Source organism: Mastacembelus armatus, chromosome 5 (genome assembly GCF_900324485.2).
Source record: "Mastacembelus armatus chromosome 5, fMasArm1.2, whole genome shotgun sequence".
NCBI lineage: Eukaryota > Metazoa > Chordata > Actinopteri > Synbranchiformes > Mastacembelidae > Mastacembelus > Mastacembelus armatus.
Window position 1 is genome coordinate 20,054,015 of NC_046637.1, and position 18,726 is coordinate 20,072,740.

General features: G+C 40.7%; 1 protein-coding gene across 12 annotated transcripts in view; it reads left to right on the forward strand.

The window, feature by feature from the left end:
* The window catches only part of foxp1b (forkhead box P1b), a 142,219-nt gene extending 126,522 nt beyond the window's left edge, over positions 1-15,697 (forward strand). For 11 of the 12 annotated variants that reach the window (XM_026306082.2, XM_026306075.2, XM_026306072.2 and 8 more), the window contains 9 exons: positions 431-518; positions 1,815-1,898; positions 5,870-6,074; positions 6,309-6,385; positions 7,012-7,113; positions 8,233-8,354; positions 9,192-9,261; positions 9,469-9,635; positions 12,252-12,396. In XM_026306082.2, the coding sequence (XP_026161867.1) occupies positions 431-518; positions 1,815-1,898; positions 5,870-6,074; positions 6,309-6,385; positions 7,012-7,113; positions 8,233-8,354; positions 9,192-9,261; positions 9,469-9,635; positions 12,252-12,396 (1,060 nt within the window). Of the gene's footprint in view, positions 1-430; positions 519-1,814; positions 1,899-5,869; positions 6,075-6,308; positions 6,386-7,011; positions 7,114-8,232; positions 8,355-9,191; positions 9,262-9,468; positions 9,636-12,251 lie in introns of all 12 variants that reach the window. The other variant, XM_026306077.2, reaches the window with a different exon arrangement.
* Positions 15,698-18,726: the final 3,029 nt, after the last annotated feature.

Here is an 18,726-nt window from a genome sequence, read left to right on the forward strand (position 1 = left end):
AACAGAAAAACACCAGAAAAAAAGGGAAAATTCAACCAGGCAAAAAGGGAAACTGCAATAAGAAACAATGGCATTATTGTTCTGGATTTAGAAAAGAGTCCACGCTGAAATTCTTCAATCATTCCTGTTATCCGTGAGCTATAGTTGAAGCAGACGTAACTGTCATGAAACACTGAATGCCATTCCTGTACATTATAAGAAAAATTTAATCTGTTGCTGCAGACATTATACATGTAATGCTGTTGGAGCTCTGCATAGCGTTTAACTAAGTAATATCACATATTCTCTATGCATTGTACTTTACTCAATGACCAGATTGTGTCAGTAAACCACACAGCACAGGTCGTTCCTTCTTCCATCTAAAAGACTGCAGTAGGCAAACGTCAAACTGACAATGTTTTTTGTGTGTTCTCTGTTTTTTGTTTTCCAGGCATCTTAACAATGAGCACGCCCTGGATGACAGGAGCACAGCCCAGTGTCGAGTGCAAATGCAGGTCGTACAACAGCTGGAGCTGCAGGTATTGTCTCAGCGTTTGTTTGGCCCCAAATATTTATGTGTCTTATTCTCCTGACACTTCCTCAACGTCTGCTGAACCCCTCCCTGTCTGTCTGATATCAACCACTGGGTCACTCACGGAGGGGGTACAGCAGAATAAAATAATTTTGTACATTTGCAAGTAACCAGTCATTAAAAATGTGTTATGTATGCATGACAGCCAGGAAAAGATATATGAAGGGCCTGGGGCTAAGTAGAGAAGATAATTACATTTTGAATTTTACTGGGTTTTAAAGTTATTTATGACTTTTAACTGTTTGGCACCAACAATAAAACACTTGGTGAAATGGCTCAGCAGCATAGTCTGGATAGATGCTCAGTGAGTTAAAGAAAGTTTATTGTAGCCCACTGCAGAAACAGTTGATGCAGTAATCAGTGCTTTTAATACCGTCCACCTTATGAATGATCTTCAACAGTCTTTCTCCGAGAAAGAAAAATTTGCATATGTACACTTAAGAAATGGTTTGCTGTAATTATGCTAGGGGTGGGTGGCTTGTAATGGCCACTGAGTGATATGTGTATCTCTGTTTGTGCCACAATAGTGAGTTAAATAGTGAACATAACCACTACGCTTATATAAGGTGGCACTTATGTTTGCAGGTAAAATGAATTGCATTAAACTGAATTTTTTAATTAGTGGCTGCTGCAGTTGAAAGCAAATGCAGCAGGGCTGAAATGTAATGTATTCCAGATTTCATACAGTATTTACTTGTGCTTTACATATTATCCATATCATACACCAAAAAATAACTAATAATGATTATAAAGCAGTTCTGGTTTACAGAATGTTAACCTTAAGCCATGAGAGCTCAGTTTATCAAACCATATCAGCGTCCTATTATTTCTGCTCTGGTGGTACGTTATCCACAGGGATGGAGCGAAGGTTTATCAGACACAGGCTTGCTCTGCATGCAGCCTATCACCATAATTTAAGTTGGCAGTTAAGACAGCTCTAAGTTTTAGACAGGTAGAGAGAGACTGCTCTTGTTATTGGCAATAAGACATAGTATGTTTTAACCTTGAATTGGAGGCAGTTAGATTGTCTGACCTGCAGAGTTGTTGACAGCTTCCAAAAGCATTTTGAATACAAATAATTAGACAGCCCAGGAGTAAAGAGATTGATTTCTTTAAATATGCTCATCATGAAAGATGCCTTCACTGAAATGAGATGTATGGAATTAATAAAAGTATAGAAGGAGTTTTCTTCATTCCCAAAAAAAAAAAAAAAAATCGAATATACTCTCTTTCCTCGTTACAGCTAGCGAAAGACAAAGAACGTCTGCAAGCTATGATGACGCACCTTCATGTCAAGTCCACAGAGCCCAAAGCCATCCCGCAGCCGGTGAGCAGCATACGTCTCTCTCTTATCCCTCCCCCATCCTTTTGTTTGTCTTAATTGGCACACATGTATTCATTAATCCCTTCCTCCATCTTCTTATTTATCTGCTAAATAAAAACAGCTGTTCTCTTGAGGGAGGCAGTAAATAATGTTTGGACCACATCTGCTGACATCCAAGATTCAATTTGGTGTCTGTGATGAACTGGATGCACAGTCTGTAACAGCCTCCATCTCAGCTTCAGAGAACCAGTGCCTGTTTGGGCAGAGAGAAAAAATGAGAAAGAACCGGAAAATAAAAAATAATAATATACATTATATATAATATTGTATTTATTTTAGGTCCCTTTTAAGTAAAATTACAATGTTCTTTCCTGTCAGATAACATTTTATGAGAGACATTTATTAAAAGGCCAAATAACAAACTCATTCTTATTCAAGGAAAATAACAAAAATATAGTAGGAAGAAAACAATTAAAACATTAAAAGTTTATTTTTCAACAAAATGCTGAAAACAATTACTGATATGTTGAGAGTCTCTCACACTAATCTTAACAGACATACTGGATTAACTGTGTGAGCTGATGTCAAGAAGTGTCATTCCAACATAGAGGAGAACCGCCTGATTTTGATTTTAATATTTGTTTTGTATATTAACAGATGTTTCCATAGGGTCATATATAGTTAAAAACATGTCAGACTGACCCTCAGCAGTCCATTTAAGGGAAACTAATTTTAGGTAAAAAATAAAAAATAAATCTCCCCATTTTAAGTTTCAACTTAAATGTTTGAGTTTTATTTGACAACAAAATTAAATGAGGTAAAAATGTCTGGAGCTGGTAATTGACCAAAATTGCTGCAGGTGACCAACTGAAATTTTGATTGAAACAGAAGACTGTTATATTGTTGACTTGCAAATCAGTCTTTCTTATTAATATTATACCATAAAACCTAATTGCTTAATCCCTGTCCTATATTGGTAAGGGTTTAACATGTAGCATTTTTAAGTGTCTGTGATATTTTTTCATGTTTAAGAGGGGGGAGCACCATATTTCAGTCTGTAGGACAGTTCATTCAGAAAGCCAGATGCATTTTACTGCAGGGCGTGAATCTAAATTCACACACACAACATCCACACAGATGCACAATATAAATACAGCAGTCCTGTCTCTGAACACACTGTGCAGCTTGGATCATTTATTTACAGTTAGAGAGGTGGCTATTGATGTGCAAAGGGTGTAGAGTATGTGCGCTCCACACAACGCAGCTAGTCAACATAAAGCGCCTGGAGATGTCGAACGACAATGGGCTGTCTGTTAAAGCTGCGCCTGTGTCACACACACTGATTGTGTAGATTAGACCGTAAAACGGGGGCTCTGACACGGGGACATTTGTATATGAAAAGTGGTAGGGGCGTCAGATAGCATCTTGAGTTCGCTACCTCTCCTGTCTCCCCGGGGCCTGTGAGAATGGCTGTGTCAGAGCTCAGCGTTAACACTCTCAAGAGGCCACACTGAGATTTTTATTCAAATAAATAGACTCCTATTCTCCTGCGCTGCCTTGCCTGCTGCAAGCTGCGACGAAAAGCTATGATAAATATGCCTGGCTTCAGCCGGGTGAGTGGTGGACTTACAGCGGTCAGGGCCTGTGGCCCCACTGAGGTTTTAGTGCAATTGCAACATCAAAGGCAGTAACCCAAAATACCTCCTCTAACTAGATGCAGAATGACAGTATTCTGAGAGCTGACTGGAGGTAGAGCCATTCTGAAGAACCAACTGTGTTCTTCTTGCAGTAATTACTAGTTCTGCTTCTCTGCTGTTGCATAATAAAAGCATGTATATGTAGCCAACTGTCAGAGCAAAGCAGCTCAGAAGAATTTGCTGGTTTACATTTAGTTATAATTAAAGACAAACAAACTGATACTGTGCATGCACAACGTCAAATGAATAGGATTCATTTTATTCTTCTGAGGTGGATGAGAGCGGGAGGGGAGATCAAAACAAAATGTGCCACATTAGCAATGCGTGTTTCTGTGTGTGTATGCTTATGTCTCTGTGTTTGTATTTGCCTCTGTGTGTGTGTGGGTGGGTGTATGCACTCGGTGTCACTAAGCATTCTTGTCAGAAATCTGACCTTTTACGCCATACATAATTAAGGAGGGACTTTTTGTTTATTTTCTTTAGCAGCTTGCAGAGTCAAAGCCAGTATAATTAGATCACCAATTACCATTTAATTAATTTCAGTCTGAAGTCTCATTTTGTCTAGGCACTGGAGTGAGCCCAAATGGTGAGGCAAACAAAGGCAAGGCTATTACCAGCCTGTCTGGCCTATTGTTGAAGCCTCTCTGTGTTTATGGCCAGGGAATATGGATGAAACATGAAACAAAGCCTGCTAATCCACAGGAAGAGAAGTCAACACTGCAGCCCCATTCTATTGATAGTATTGTGTCAGAAGCACGCAAATCCAAGTGTGATTTATTTTGTTCATGATTTAGAATAACACGTCTTCTGCTACTGTTGGTGAGGATGTAGCCTACAGTTGTGCGTCCCTGCAGTAATCCAAATTATTTGGGTGGATTCAAAGTTCACCCTCAGAAACATAAATAGCCATTGTGAGGACTTGAACACATGTCTGGTAAAATGGGAGTATCAGAAAACAGAAATTTCACAATTTTTTGTGAGAGTGGTGTGCAACATTACAATTAGGAAATGTCAGTGTTTTTGTAAAATAAAAATATATGTAAATGAACTAGAATCCAATGAAATGAAACATATTGTTAAGACAGTACCATGCCAGTACTTCATTGAGTCTTAGATTTTGGTGATATTAATAACAAAACCATCCTCACCTCCCCCACTATTATCATCTAAAAACTGTCCCCTGGTAATCAACAAATGATGTCAAAGATGAAATGTGCCCTACGTACGCTGTCCTTCCTTCCTCTAGCTCTATATTTCTCCTTCTGCGTTTTTTCCTTTTTTCTTTCTCTCACAATCAGAAGTCATGTTTAATTTGGAAACTGGCCTCCTTCGGCAAATTAGCAATTAGAACAATTTTGTGGGAATATGTATATGTGTCATTATTTTTCCTGCCAATTAATAGCTGGAGCAGGGGGTCAGGCTAGACTTTTCCACTTGACTGCTGCTTCAGTATGGAGGCTTGGCACTTGGCTCATAGCTGCCACAGCTGCTGGAAGCCATGCTATACCTTTGGAGCACTTGCCATAATTAGTTTACCTTGTAGCCATTATTACTTAGATCCCTCCTTCTCCTTAGCCCACCCATCCGATCCCTACACACAGGCCTCGGTGGTAAAATCAAATGTTTTCTACATTAGACTGTTCATGAAAATACTATGAGGCAATCCTTACTGTGGCCATCATGGCCCTGATGATGGAGGTCAGTCAGATACAGTAGTTAATCATCAGATCACCTCCATAAGCAGCTCCTAATTAGAGTCTTCACAATACAATATCAGCTTGTAATTAGCCCAGATTGGCTTCTTCCTCTGGCTGCCTTATTAGTATGGCTGCTCAGCAGTAGGTGAGAAACACACTGTCATTTTTCAGAGCTGTTCAGGCTGCCCATCTTCCCTTCACTACTCAACCCTCACTGGTTTCCACAGTGCAGACCCAAAGTGAGAGAATGAGGTGGGGGGATGTGTTATCCAAATGGGGCAAGAGGGACAAAAGATTAAACAAAGGCGCTGAAACAGAAAACTGGGAGCGGGCCTGACATGGCAGCCAGAGAGAGGGAGGGAGCAGTGTGCTAAGAATGGAAGTAGAGGAGAGTGAAGGAGTGGGGCTTCAGTGTTGTTTTCCAAACATTTAGCGAACATTCATGGATCATCTCAGGGCCCGCCTGCAATTAGAGAGGAGATATGCATAGTCAATGAGGCGTCTGAGACACAGGGGTAATTAGAGGACTAACTGAACTCATGTCTGTTTGTTTGGTCTTGGTCTGTTTTCCTTTACTCAGCTCAACCTGGTGTCCAATGTCACATTGTCCAAGTCGGCTCCTGAGGCCTCTCCTCCTCTGAGCCTGCCCCAGACCCCCACCACACCCACAGCCCCCCTCACACCTCTATCCCAGACCCATTCCGTCATCACAGCCAACAGCCTCCACAGTATGGGCCCCATACGACGGCGGTACTCAGAAAAGTACAACATGCCCATCTCTCCAGGTACTGCAGGATGTACATACACAGTTACATGTAAAAATAAATGCATGGAAATGCACACTCATCCAGCCTGCCTAAGAACCACATTAACATACTGTACACAGTGTCTTGTATATACACAGACGCCCATGTAATCATTCCATAATTTGTGTTATCAGCCACTGATAGGACATTACTGTTGACACCTGAGCACTTTATTCCATGTTGAGACGGTTTGTGTTTGTTCCCTGTGTACAGATATCAGTCAGAACAAAGAGTTTTACATGAATGCAGATGTTAGACCGCCATTCACGTACGCCTCACTAATAAGACAGGTAAGGACTCTGCTCAAGAGTTTAATCAATGTGGACCTTTAGCAATCTCCAGCATGCAGAAAAATAGCAGATGCACAGTCTAATATTTAGAAAGTCACAATTTATTTCTCTGTCTTGTCAAATTTTGAAAGAAGCTTAGACATATGAGTAAAGTACCCATTTTCATATGAGTTCAACAGTGTGTACGGGATTATAAATACACCCCCATATGACAATTGCATTTGATTAAAAATTTCAGGAGCTGTGATTATTGCCAAATTCATTTCACACAACAGTAGAGATTAACCTATTTTAAGATGGCCAGTCAATTATCGCTCTGCTGCAATAATCTGGGATCTCAGGAATTAATCTGAAGCTGGTAATAATTGCTGCCTTGTAATCTGCCTGGAAAATGTTTTCACTTGCTGTTCTTTTACACCCACAGAAGAAAACTACTTAAATCAGCCATTTTGCAGACTTTTATAAACACAGTGCACTTTCCATAGACTGTTTCTTTGCTGTTGACTGCTTTTCTCACAAAAACACACACACACACACACACCTGCATGGCTTTTGTGAATTATTGATAATTTTTTTGAAGGGAGCAATGTTGTAAATGTTTGTTTCTGTCACAATTCCTCATTCAGGCAATCCTCGAATCTCCAGAAAAGCAGCTAACACTAAACGAAATCTACAACTGGTTCACACGAATGTTTGCATATTTTAGGCGCAACGCAGCGACATGGAAGGTAATTTTGCTGTTCCTCCTGACTTTTTTAAAGCAGCACCAGAGAAGAAAGGAACATTGTGTTGATGTTAGGGAAAATTAAATGACAGCCAGGCATAATACCTTTATAAATGAACCTTTACCCAAATATATAACAATACCCTACTTATTCTGTTCAAATGAACCACCCTTTGAACAAACATATGAACCACATAGGAAAAACAAGGAGAGTAATATGTGCATTCTTTTAAAAAAGAAAAAAGAGAGAGAGACAGAGAGAAGAAAAATAATAAAAAAAAAAAATCTCCCTGTAATATGTGGGGATGTTCTGGTGGTGGGTGGCATTAGTTTAATATAGCAGTGCTCTGCCAGTGACTCCTGGCTGAGCCCCTCACACCAACTTCAAGACAGGAACACTCTGTTTTCTACCAGAAACAAACTAGAACAAAACTTCAGCCTGAAAAACAGAAATGATCAGAGTCAAAGAAAGTGAGATGAGTGTAATGAAGAACTGCAAGCCCCTCCCCAACCCTTAGCTGATCTGTTACATGCAGATGGATGAGACCCAACACACGCACACACTGCCACCACCCTGCTCCACCTCCACCCTCCATCAGCTCCCACACTTAATGACAGCCCTTCCGTACGGGCACATTGGTGTTATAAACACTAGATTCCACAACTCACTCTCTCCAAACATACACACACACACACACACATAATTAATATATACACATGCACTTAGCATAGCTCCTGGAATAACAAAGGGATGATAAATGCAGGTCTGTTTTCATGCCTGAATGCTCAATTTGGAATGGACCCTGGCAAGTGCAGTCTGAACCCAACCAGAACCTTTTTTCAGTTTCTGTTCATTTACAGTGACTGGTCAGAAAAGACAGCTTTGTGAATGATAAGAAAAAAGGATGTTACTAACTTTATTGCCATGGAGACCAAAAAATATTTAAGTGTTGTTTAAGTCACTTGAAACTCAAGAACCATTTACTGCCAATCACAATTTGATTTATTTATGATTTCCACTCAAGATTCCCAGTGCCTGTGAATATATTTTGTTTTTTCAGATATGTTTACTGTACTGATAGCAACCTCTTTTTTTCTCTCTTTGTCTTTACACTAACTGCAGAATGCAGTCCGGCATAATCTTAGTCTTCACAAGTGTTTTGTGCGAGTAGAAAACGTAAAAGGGGCTGTGTGGACAGTCGACGAAATAGAGTTCCAAAAGAGACGGCCTCAAAAGATCAGTGGGTAGGTTCGGACTTTTTGAGCCCTGACTAGCGTCTGTCTCACCGTTGACTGATGGGAAGAGGCTGTTGCTGCTGCTCCATCTCATTGTCTGTGTGCCATAACGTCCAAAGTCCCCGCTTGCTTAGGCGTGCCCCCTTCATGCTTTCAGAAGCCTTTTGGAGATGCCTTGTAACCCACAATGGCTTATTTTCATTTTTTCCCTTCCTCCCTGTGTCTGTCTGTCTGTTGGTGTGTCCGTCCTCTGTTCTGTTCATCACTGCATCTGCATCTGGCTGCACCCCGCTGGTTTGCTTTCCCAGGGTGCCATTCGCACCAACCTTTCCCTGCATAAGTGCTTTGTGAGAGTAGAGGATGAGTTTGGGTCCTTTTGGACTGTTGATGATGAAGAGTTTAAGCGTGGCCGCCACATACAGCGAGGCCGCCCTCGGAAATACACCGCTGATGAGAGCTTTGACGGGCTGCTCGTACAGTAAGGACTTCCGCCTGCTATGCAAACTTCAGAAACCCCCAGCCCCACCTGCATGTTCCCCCTCTCGTTGTTGCCAATGCTTTTTGTGTTTAGCTCACCATCCATCATGCTTTCACGAGATCTGCCTCCATCAGCCTATTCTTTCTTCCTGTGAATTACAAAGTGTTGAAGATAGTTGTGTGATATTGTCAAGTGATTGAACATCTCAGAACTATAGGCTTAATATCCACATTACTACACCTGTAAATGTATTATGTTCTTATACAAAGTGCATTGATTTCTTTTTATGAAATAAGATACTGTAGCTGAGGAATACATGCTAGGTGAGACACAAGTCTGTGGTTGTAATTAAATTTTTCTGTTTGCAGAAGTCCAGCCTTAGTGAAGAACATTCAGACCAGCTTGGGCTATGGCCCGACCCTCTCTGCTGCTTTCCAGGTAAAAAAAAAAAAAAAAAGTGACTTAATCTTTAGCAGCCTCACTCAGAACTTTAAAAGTAAAATAAATGAAAGGCTCCCTCCATTTCATATACCCTGTCTTTGTTTTTAGGGAGATGTTCTGGCATGAAATGAGTGATGGGCAACTGAGAAAGTGCTGACAACTCTCTTCCGTTTCACATTTAATGCTTTGGGCTTTGCTTTTCAGGCTTCAATGGCAGAAAACAACATACCTCTATACACTACTGCTTCCATTGGAAGTCCCACCCTCAATTCCCTGGCCAACGCCATTCGTGAGGAGATGAATGGAGCGATGGACCATGGAAACAGCAACGGCAGTGACAGCAGCCCAGGACGCTCGCCCCTGCCAGCTATGTGAGTGGCACACACGCTCTCTATCTCTACCACAGTCTGTGTAAAAAGAAAGGAAGAGCGTTTCAGCTCCACTGACACTGTAACATTCTAAACAGATTTAGACAGAAACCTGTTTAAATACCCACCCAAAACTCAGTAAAATGACGTAATACATGGCATCAGATGAAACAGAATCACCGTTACAAAAGACAATAAATAAAGTGAGGAGGGATGCTATTGGAGTGGTTGTGTGGGGTCATGGCCAGAGTTGTGGCTGGCCTCCCTGCAGAAAAGGAAACTCCACCTTTTCAAAGCTTCCATCACCAGACCGGTCAGGAAGAAAAGAACGGAGCCCCTCTGTTGTTTTAACAGCAAGTTTATGAACCCTCTTTATGTCCTGCTGTCTGTCTCAGTCCCGCCTTAATCAGCATTCCAATTTGTTAAAATATTTACAAAATGCCAAAACTCAGAGTGACAGAGCTGTTGGCTCTGATATGATGAAACATGAGCTTCAGCACGTTCAGAAACACCTCTGTGCTGCTGAAAGAAAAACAGCACAAAAGCATAATTAGTCTGGAGGACATCATCCAAGATTCTCATGTAGGAAAATCGCGGTCGGCCTGGAAACCGCAGCTCCCCGTTCACTTGCTGTATAGGAGTATCTATTAAGTTGCTTGAAGCCTAAAATAATACAGCACACGCTGCATCGTTTCCAGATGTGGGGGCAGACCACCGATGTGCAGCATGGATAGATTCAGGGATGGCCTCCTGAAATGTCTGAGCGTGGGGGAAATTCTGCCTGAAAACAAAAAAAGGTGCAGTAATGAGCTCCTGGTCAAATGGAGGAAAGTGCCATCCCTAATCACTGTGAACATAGCTCTAAGCGTGGCTGTACAACAGGAAAGGCAGAGACAGGATGGGTGTGCTGGCCTAAAGGCAGCCTGATTATCCCTCTGCCTCTGTCTTCAGGCTGATAGAGCTCACCAGCACTTTCTTCATAATTATGTCTATAAGCTTTATGCAAGTACAAAATGAGTTAAATCTGTTGTCTTTTGCTTTTAAAGAACTTTATTATCTTGTTAACAAAACATACCTGCTGTTTTATGCCTTTGGATTGAGCATTAAATGTTATATACAGTAGTACTGTCAGGTGAAGTCTTCTTACAGTCAAGGAATAGGCCATAAATTTCCAGGTGCAAAACATCCTTGTTATTCTCTGATGGTTTGACTTGCACTGTTTCAAGTACAAGTTCATCAGTACTGTTAACTGTATAACAACATGTGTTTTCCACATGTGCCAGTGTGTTAACACTGTGAAGAAACCAGAGCATTTCTCTTGCACAGCCAGACAAGAATTGGGTATCCAGAGATGGCTAATTATAAGCAAAGTGTAGAATCAGCATGCCGTTCAATAGCATAATAATAACAATTTCATGTCTGCCCTGCAGCCACAGCATCAGACCTGAGGCAACAGCACTTGTGGAGTTACTTTGATATGAAAATGATAGAAAAGCTTACTTTACTTTTCCCCCTTTTTCTAATTTACACCAAAATATGGCATCTCATTAGCATATGAGCATCTCCATCACAATAGTTACAAATCACACAAGACGTCCTGGTGCGAATAAATCAAATGTGGGCTTTGGTGGTGAAGAACGTGCCAGTTGTCCCTTGTTGTTGTAGTAAATGAGCCTGATGCCTCATCCTGACACTGCTTTACCTCCACTACAGCAGCCTGGCACCGCAGGTTAGAGCAGCAAGTCCCCTGCAGCTGCTCATAATGTTTTTTTTTTTCTCCTTTCTGCCACAGCCAGGCCTCCTCTCCCCCTGCGCTTTATTCCTGCTCTGTTTCTGTAATGAGAAATTTGGCAGATCTCATCTCTTTAGTGGCTCTTTTGCCCAGGCTGTGAGCTGGGGGGGGACTCATGTTTTTGCCTTGTTTACAAGTGACAGCGTTATTATTCTCATAAGGGCTCTGTTTCTTATCACAGTGTTGTGCCGAGTGCGCCGCTGCTGCTGTCCTCGCGCGCCTTTCCTGCCAGCGCTTTTCTTCCCTTATTGACATTTGGTTGAAAATATGCATTAATTCTGGAGTTTAAAGCATGTATGCCGGTGCCTGGTCGCTGTGTTTGCTTGAAGTTGATTAATGATAGAAGCCGGCTCGGGGTCGTCCTCTGGAGACCCGCCTCGCAGGTTGTGCATGTTAACGAGCAGGAAGGGGAACACACAGCGCGCCGCTGATCCTCCGCCACCAGGAGGCTGACAACAGAAGCCCACTCGCTCCACAGAGTCCATTCTCTCCTCTCCTCGTCTCACGTTGTTAATCTTCCTCATTTATCAATTCTAAGTGAATACCCTGTTGTCAGTTGCCATGAAAATAAAAAGCCTGCAGCTTTGCTGGGATTGGAATACCTCAAAAGAAAGCTGAAATTATCATCAGCGCCAGTGAGGCCCCCAGTCACAGTCTCACTGAAGCCAGACATTTGTTTTTGTTCCCCTGTTTCCTTCTTTATAAACAGAATCAGCACAGGTCTGTGTCATTGTGTGCCTGCATGTGTGAAAGATTATAAAAAAGGATGTAAGAAAGTTAAGGATAACGAACCGGAGCTCCACTTTCACTTTCTTCTCCTCCTCTAGGCATCACATCAATGTTAAGGAGGAACCACTGGACCCCGAAGACCACGAAGGGCCCCTCTCCCTGGTAACAACTGCCAATCACAGTCCGGATTTTGATCACCACAGAGATTACGATGATGACCAGGGCCATGACGACATGCTGTAAGGCTTGCGCCGCCCCTCCCCCAGCCTCAGAGGCCGAAGCAGTCTGGGTCATCTGGGAGACAGAAGCGCTCTGCAGATAACAAACCTTGAACTGCCGCCTAAGCCACTGATGACTGCTCTCAAATGTCTCACAGTAAACGTTTTAGTGCCATTACAATATATAGCAAGAACACACACAAAAAACAGAGAATACACCCCACAAGAGGGTCCTTTTTTCTGATTTCTTTCTACTTTTGATTTAAGTAAAGCTTAAAAACGTGAAAACTTCATTTCTACCGATGTGTTGAACGGACTTGTTTGGTACGGGGTGGGGGGGCGGGGGTGCTTGTGGTCTGACTCTGGGAGAACTGCGCCCTGCAGCCAGGACATACTGCAAGGACTGCAAGGGAAGGAGTTGTGTCTCTCCCTCCCACCCTCTTCCACCGTCTCTCTCCCTCCCTCTCTCAGACACACACATCTGACCACAAAGTGAAGAGAGAGAGGGAATGACTGACATTTAATTTACACCGAGAATGTGTGTGTGAGGGAGAGCGAGTGCGGACTTCTGTTCATTGTCACTGCCTTCAACACTTCTCATTGGTTTGATTCCATCTAGGGTGGGAGGGTTGTTGTTTTTATTTGGGTGTATATTTTGCTGGGGGGTGAGAGGTTATAAAATATCAAAATAATGTGTCTCTTCCACCATTCAGTGCTGTTATTGATGTTGCATCTTTTAGTTTAACTTCTTTAAACTGATCAGACCTCATTCCCATGCTGTGGAGATTCTGTGTGGTCAGCACTTGATAATGAATGTTTATGATTTCTTTTCATGTTGTTCTTTTAAACACACAAAGCAGAATGTCAGATACCAAGTAGTATTTTTCTGTCATTTATTCCACAATCTCTAAAAAAAAAAAAAAAAAAGGGAAAAAAAAGTCACCACTTTGACGTGTAGCCTCCCCCTCACACTCTCACTCCTCTTCATCCCCCCCAACCACCCCGACCCCGCTCATGAAGTCTATTGGCAATGCACTACTCATAATGAAGGCTCTCTCCACGCATCAATGAAGTTTAATTTAAGATGCGAATGAATGACAGAGAAATCATGCAGGTTATGATTTATCCTTATGAAATTATACTTTAAAACAGCCCCTCACGGCAGAGCATGCTGAGCTGCAACAGAATTTCTGATCACTTACAAGCTCCAGGTTTTTTAAAGCAAAATGAAAATGTCAGGTGTGCACCGGCGAGATAATGATTTAGACCAACTAATTGTGATTCCTGAACACAACTGTCATTGTTAATCAAATGTGTCTGCTTTTCCACGTTGTAATTTTATTCAGCGCTCAAAGATAAACGTGCATTCCCTGTAGTTTTATTTGTATCACACACGACTAGTTTTAAGTTTTAGTGATTGAGAAAATCTTTGTTTTCTTTCATTCAAGGGAACAAAATCCCAAGACTTGCAATAAGACCTAAACGTTGCACATTCCAGCATTTGACAGCCATCATAAAGGGCCCGAGCATACAGTGCATGGTATTTAGGGAATGTGGATACCTCAGCGCTCGATGTCACCCAAAAAGCCAATAGCTGTAGTCCACAACATTGAACCGAGCAGAATCCACATGTGATTTTCTGATGCAGCAGCAAAAATTTCAGCTTTGGTAGATATTTAAAAGAGATCATTAATTTCAAGACTGCAATCAACCACTTTAAAATTTTTTATTTATTATTATTATTAGTATTATTGTTATGTTTTATTTGGCTTTTATTTAGTTGATGATGTTTTTAATATCTTGTTCTGTGACTACCAAAGATAAATTACAAAGTCAATGTTGTGTGTTCCATGCAATAGCAGATAAGGCCAAATATCCCTCCTCCATTCTCTCCTGTCGGACGATCTCAGCAGCTGCGATCGAGCCGGTGGCAGACAGAAACGAGGGAAACGCTCCTCAAACTGGTTCTTTTCGTTCATTTTTTTGTAAAAACCAAAGGGGGTGTCTTGAAAAGGACAGCTGCAGTAATGTTTTGCAGTGACCAAATCTTTAATGGGAGGTACTGACAGTCTGACTGCATGACGACATGATGACCAAATTAGGGAAACTTTTTTTTTGTCTTTGGGCCAGTGAGTGGAAAAGGGAGCTTCTTGGTCAGGAGCAGGTTTGTTTGCAAAATAAAGGGTATGCAGATAAATCGATGAGGAAAAGTATAGTAGTAAATGGAAAAAGCTTTGCAGAGAACAATGTGAAATGGATTCTCTACTTCAACTGGACCACACAATGATTCAATGTTTCTCTTCTTTTCTTCCTTAGACATTTGTATCCTTTGAAATGATTGTATGCCACTTTTAGAGGTTTTAGCATCTTTGTTAAGATTGGCAAGACTTTATGATTGTGTTTAGTTTCTGTCAACTTATTACTTTTTATATTAAAAAACACTCCTGTCAAATAATAAGCTGGGTACAAGGTACTTTATGGCAGTTATTGTAATTGTTATTTTTATTTTTATTTTTTTTTTAAGTTCACTGCTCATTAACTAAAAAGGAAAAGGGCAATCTGTGGTTTCCAGAAGATGTATTTAATATCCAGGCAGCTGTGGGATGGGTCAGTTACAGCCAGGCTAGGATCGTGAGAACAGGGCCGAGCTCATCCACAAACCCCCAGTCATCTGGCTGGTTTGTTTGGTATTCAAAAAGGAGGGAAAGCGCTGATAGATTAGAACATTCTCAGCATGTGTAGCTTGACATTACTAAAGATAACAGCATGAGAAAACCGTTAGTACGCATACCTCAGTTCAAACCTATAGGGAATGATTCAATTAAATGAGAAAAAATAAACAAACATTTCACTCAGTTGCACTTAGTTGTATGTCTTGCATGTGTAGTCTGATACTATAGAGAGAAAAGTACAAAAAAAAAAAAAATGAAATTAGAGCTTGTTTATCTTAAAGGTTTCATCCTTTTGTTTTTGCCATACAAAGCCAAACCTTAGGCCGAATAATATCACCCAGCTGTGTGTTGCACCATTCATCCTGTCAAAGTCTGTTCTCTGATGTACTGATGGGTTGTTTTAAGGGCGTTCCAATATTAGGTTGTACATACATGTCAGTATAGCCTTTGTCTTTTCCTGTCCTTTCCTCTCTCTCTCTCTTTTTTTAAGATCAAAAAATACATTTGTGTTATGAAGTTTGCTTTATCGCCACTGCTTTGTATTAACTATGAAATAGCTATGAGAAAAACTGCTGTATGTATTGGAATAGCAAACTGTGCTACAAATGTATTTTACTTAGTAATCCTTGCTTTAAAAAAAAAAAAAAAAAAAAATCTCATCATCCTCACAGACATCTGGGTGAGCTGGGTAGGGGCAGGCTGGGGGGGAGATTATCCCCGATTTTGGATTTTAAACTGTAATATAGAAAACAGACTTTTCTCTGTTATCACTGACCTAAGCATTTTGTACAGATTTTTTCCCTCTTTGTGTTAAGCTGTTTTTTGATACTTCCTTTTAATGGTCCAACCACTGCCTTCTGTGGCTGTATGTTAAAGATTACTGCTCTGAGAAAAGGGCAGACAGGTATATTTCCTCTACAAGATGGAGATATCTTGCATGAATAATCCCAGGGTCACAGAGATTGGGGTGGGGTTGGGTGGGAGGGGTATGGTTTAAGTGGTCAGTAATAATATAAGGGTGTATCAATCTAATGATATTTTATATGAAATTAATAGGAAAAAGAAGAAAAATATGCAGTGCCAAGATGTAAAGAATATTGTTAAATGCTGTCTTTTTTGTTTTGTTTTGAGAAATTCATTTCACTCATGCATCGAAGATGTGTCTTTCTCATCTCTCATGTAGGTAAACACACATTTTGTTTGGTATCGGGATATTTATATTTTTATCTCAACGGTTATTGTAAGTGAGGCAAACCAAGCACAGCAGGCAGGTCAAAGGTGGAGATTCAGGCTGCAACGTCCTGCAGACCGCAGCCGTGTGGCATCAGATCCCCCAACATCACACACTGGCACCCAAGCTAAAACGTCATTGTTTCATCCATCACCAACCATCCAGCCTGCTGTCATGCCGTCCCCCTCTTTCACCCTTTCTCACATCACACTTTGTGATTTTTTTTTTTTTTTTTCCACATGGAGGGGGTAGCAGGGGTAGAATGGAGGGAGGGTGGGGCAGCCCAGGAGCTGTCACGGTGCTCACATCCTGCAGCAGCTCGTCTTTCTCTTTCTTTTTTTTTTCTTTTGAAGATGTACTCTGTAGTTTCTTTTTTCCTGCGTTTTTTATAGAGAAATATTATGGCTCATCACTTCCATCAGTCTGTAACCTCCTCATCATTCCTTGTCTGTCTGATGCAGACCACTCTGTTGTAGTCAGTGGCAATGACTGACGTGAGCATCCTAAACATGCAATAAAATGCTGGTTGTTCAGATCGCTTCCTCCAGTCTCTCACTTTATGTTTTTTTTTTTTTTTTTTATAGTGTGCCGCACCTGTTTATTGCTGTCCCTTATAGCAGAACTCTAGTGTTGATGAAAGAATGGCTTATCCACAGTTAAGTATTCATCTCTTTACACTGCTTTTTATTAAAACTTGGTGCACTTGCAGCATTCATAAAGCTTCTTAATACAAAATGTTGTTTTTTTTCTGTTTAATTACCAGCTACTTTAAGGTCAATCTGTGCATCAAAGCTGAGAGAACAAGCTTCTCACTGATCCAAACTCATATTACCAGATATTTTTGCATATTTACAGTAACATGTTTCAATTTTGCAGACAGCACCTTCAAAGGCTGTTTTCCTCATGATTCCAACCTGCAGAACATTTTTAACACAGACCTGTGTTTGTGTCATCTGCTGCAGGGCTCTCATCTCTGCCTCAACATTAAATTATATCGTAATTAAAAAGAGACAGTTAAACTGTCTTTTCCTAACAGCAATTTAGGTAACTGCATTTGATAAGCTATAAATTGTAAGAGCATTAAAATTCCAGAAATAATAGCGATATGGATTTGGTGACAGGAGCTAATGCTGATGACCAGGACCTGGTTTTTTACGACAGAGGGACAGGTCATGTTGGCCACTAAACAGGAGACAGAGATCAAGTCTAAGCACTTTTAATCTTGTGAAACAAGCAATTACAAATAGTTGCATTGATTTGTTAAAAAGCTTTAGGTGACATAAATCGTTTCTTGCTTAGCTTATCGCTGGAAAACATAAATGTCAAGTGTATTATTAATTAATGCCTTTGAAAGACAAGATTTAATGGAAATGATATAAAATCACAAGCAATTTCTCTGTAGGTAGTATTTCACCGAACGCTCAAGATTCATGTGTATCAGTGTTGTTTTCATGACCCTGATCACAAACTGCATCCGTTTACATAAAGTTGGAGTGGATGCACAGTAATGGAGTGTGTTTGTGTTCAAAACAGAGCCGTAATAGAAGCATTCACATAAATGAATTGCACAGTAACTTACAGACAGGCATTAACATATGATATTATTATGGTCCATAAAGATGGATGAAATATTATGGGAACAGTGGGTCTCTGTAGATATACTGATACAGTGACATGATCGGCCAGTACTGGCCCTATGCACATAAATTCCAACTTCTTTGCAGAAAGCTGACAACACATGAGCCTTACCTAAAAAAACTTTACATTTTGGTGCAATTCTTGATTATTCACTTTTACATTTGAATCCATAAAAAGGACCCTTAAGTGAAACAAACTAGTGATTATCTTTTTTTTTCTTTAATCACTTCTTTTTACTATACAAGACAATGAAAATGCTTATGTTTCTTTTATAACCTGTACATTCATAACACTGATGAAGTTTTTTCATGGCAAGTCTTAAAGATTCCAAAACAAAAGCTAGTAGAACTTGATGTTGATGTTGGTGATGTTGCCCGTCTTTCTTGATGCCTCCTCCCACAAACTATCCCACAATGCATCATTCAACCTATGTCATCCACAGCCTGTGGTACTGAGGTGGGAGCATTTTAAAACTTGAGCAACTGAAATCAAAACTGTCTACATGCTTCGATGCCACTTGATATAAGTCAGCAAATGTCTCTTTTTGTGGACTTGAACTAGAACTTCATTAATAGATCACTGCTGCTCTGTCTCCACGATCATAAATATTACTATTTAACCCCCGAGAGATGCTCTGTAGCTGCTCTGTCCCGCCTCACAGACACCAACCAGCTCACATATTATTTAGCTCTGTTAGATTGCAAAAACAAATGTGGATAGCTGCTGTTCACTTTATTCTAATTAAAGCACGGCAAAGCCTCATCCATTCACACAAGAGCTTCAGTCAAATAGTCAAAGCTGGCAAACTCCCAAC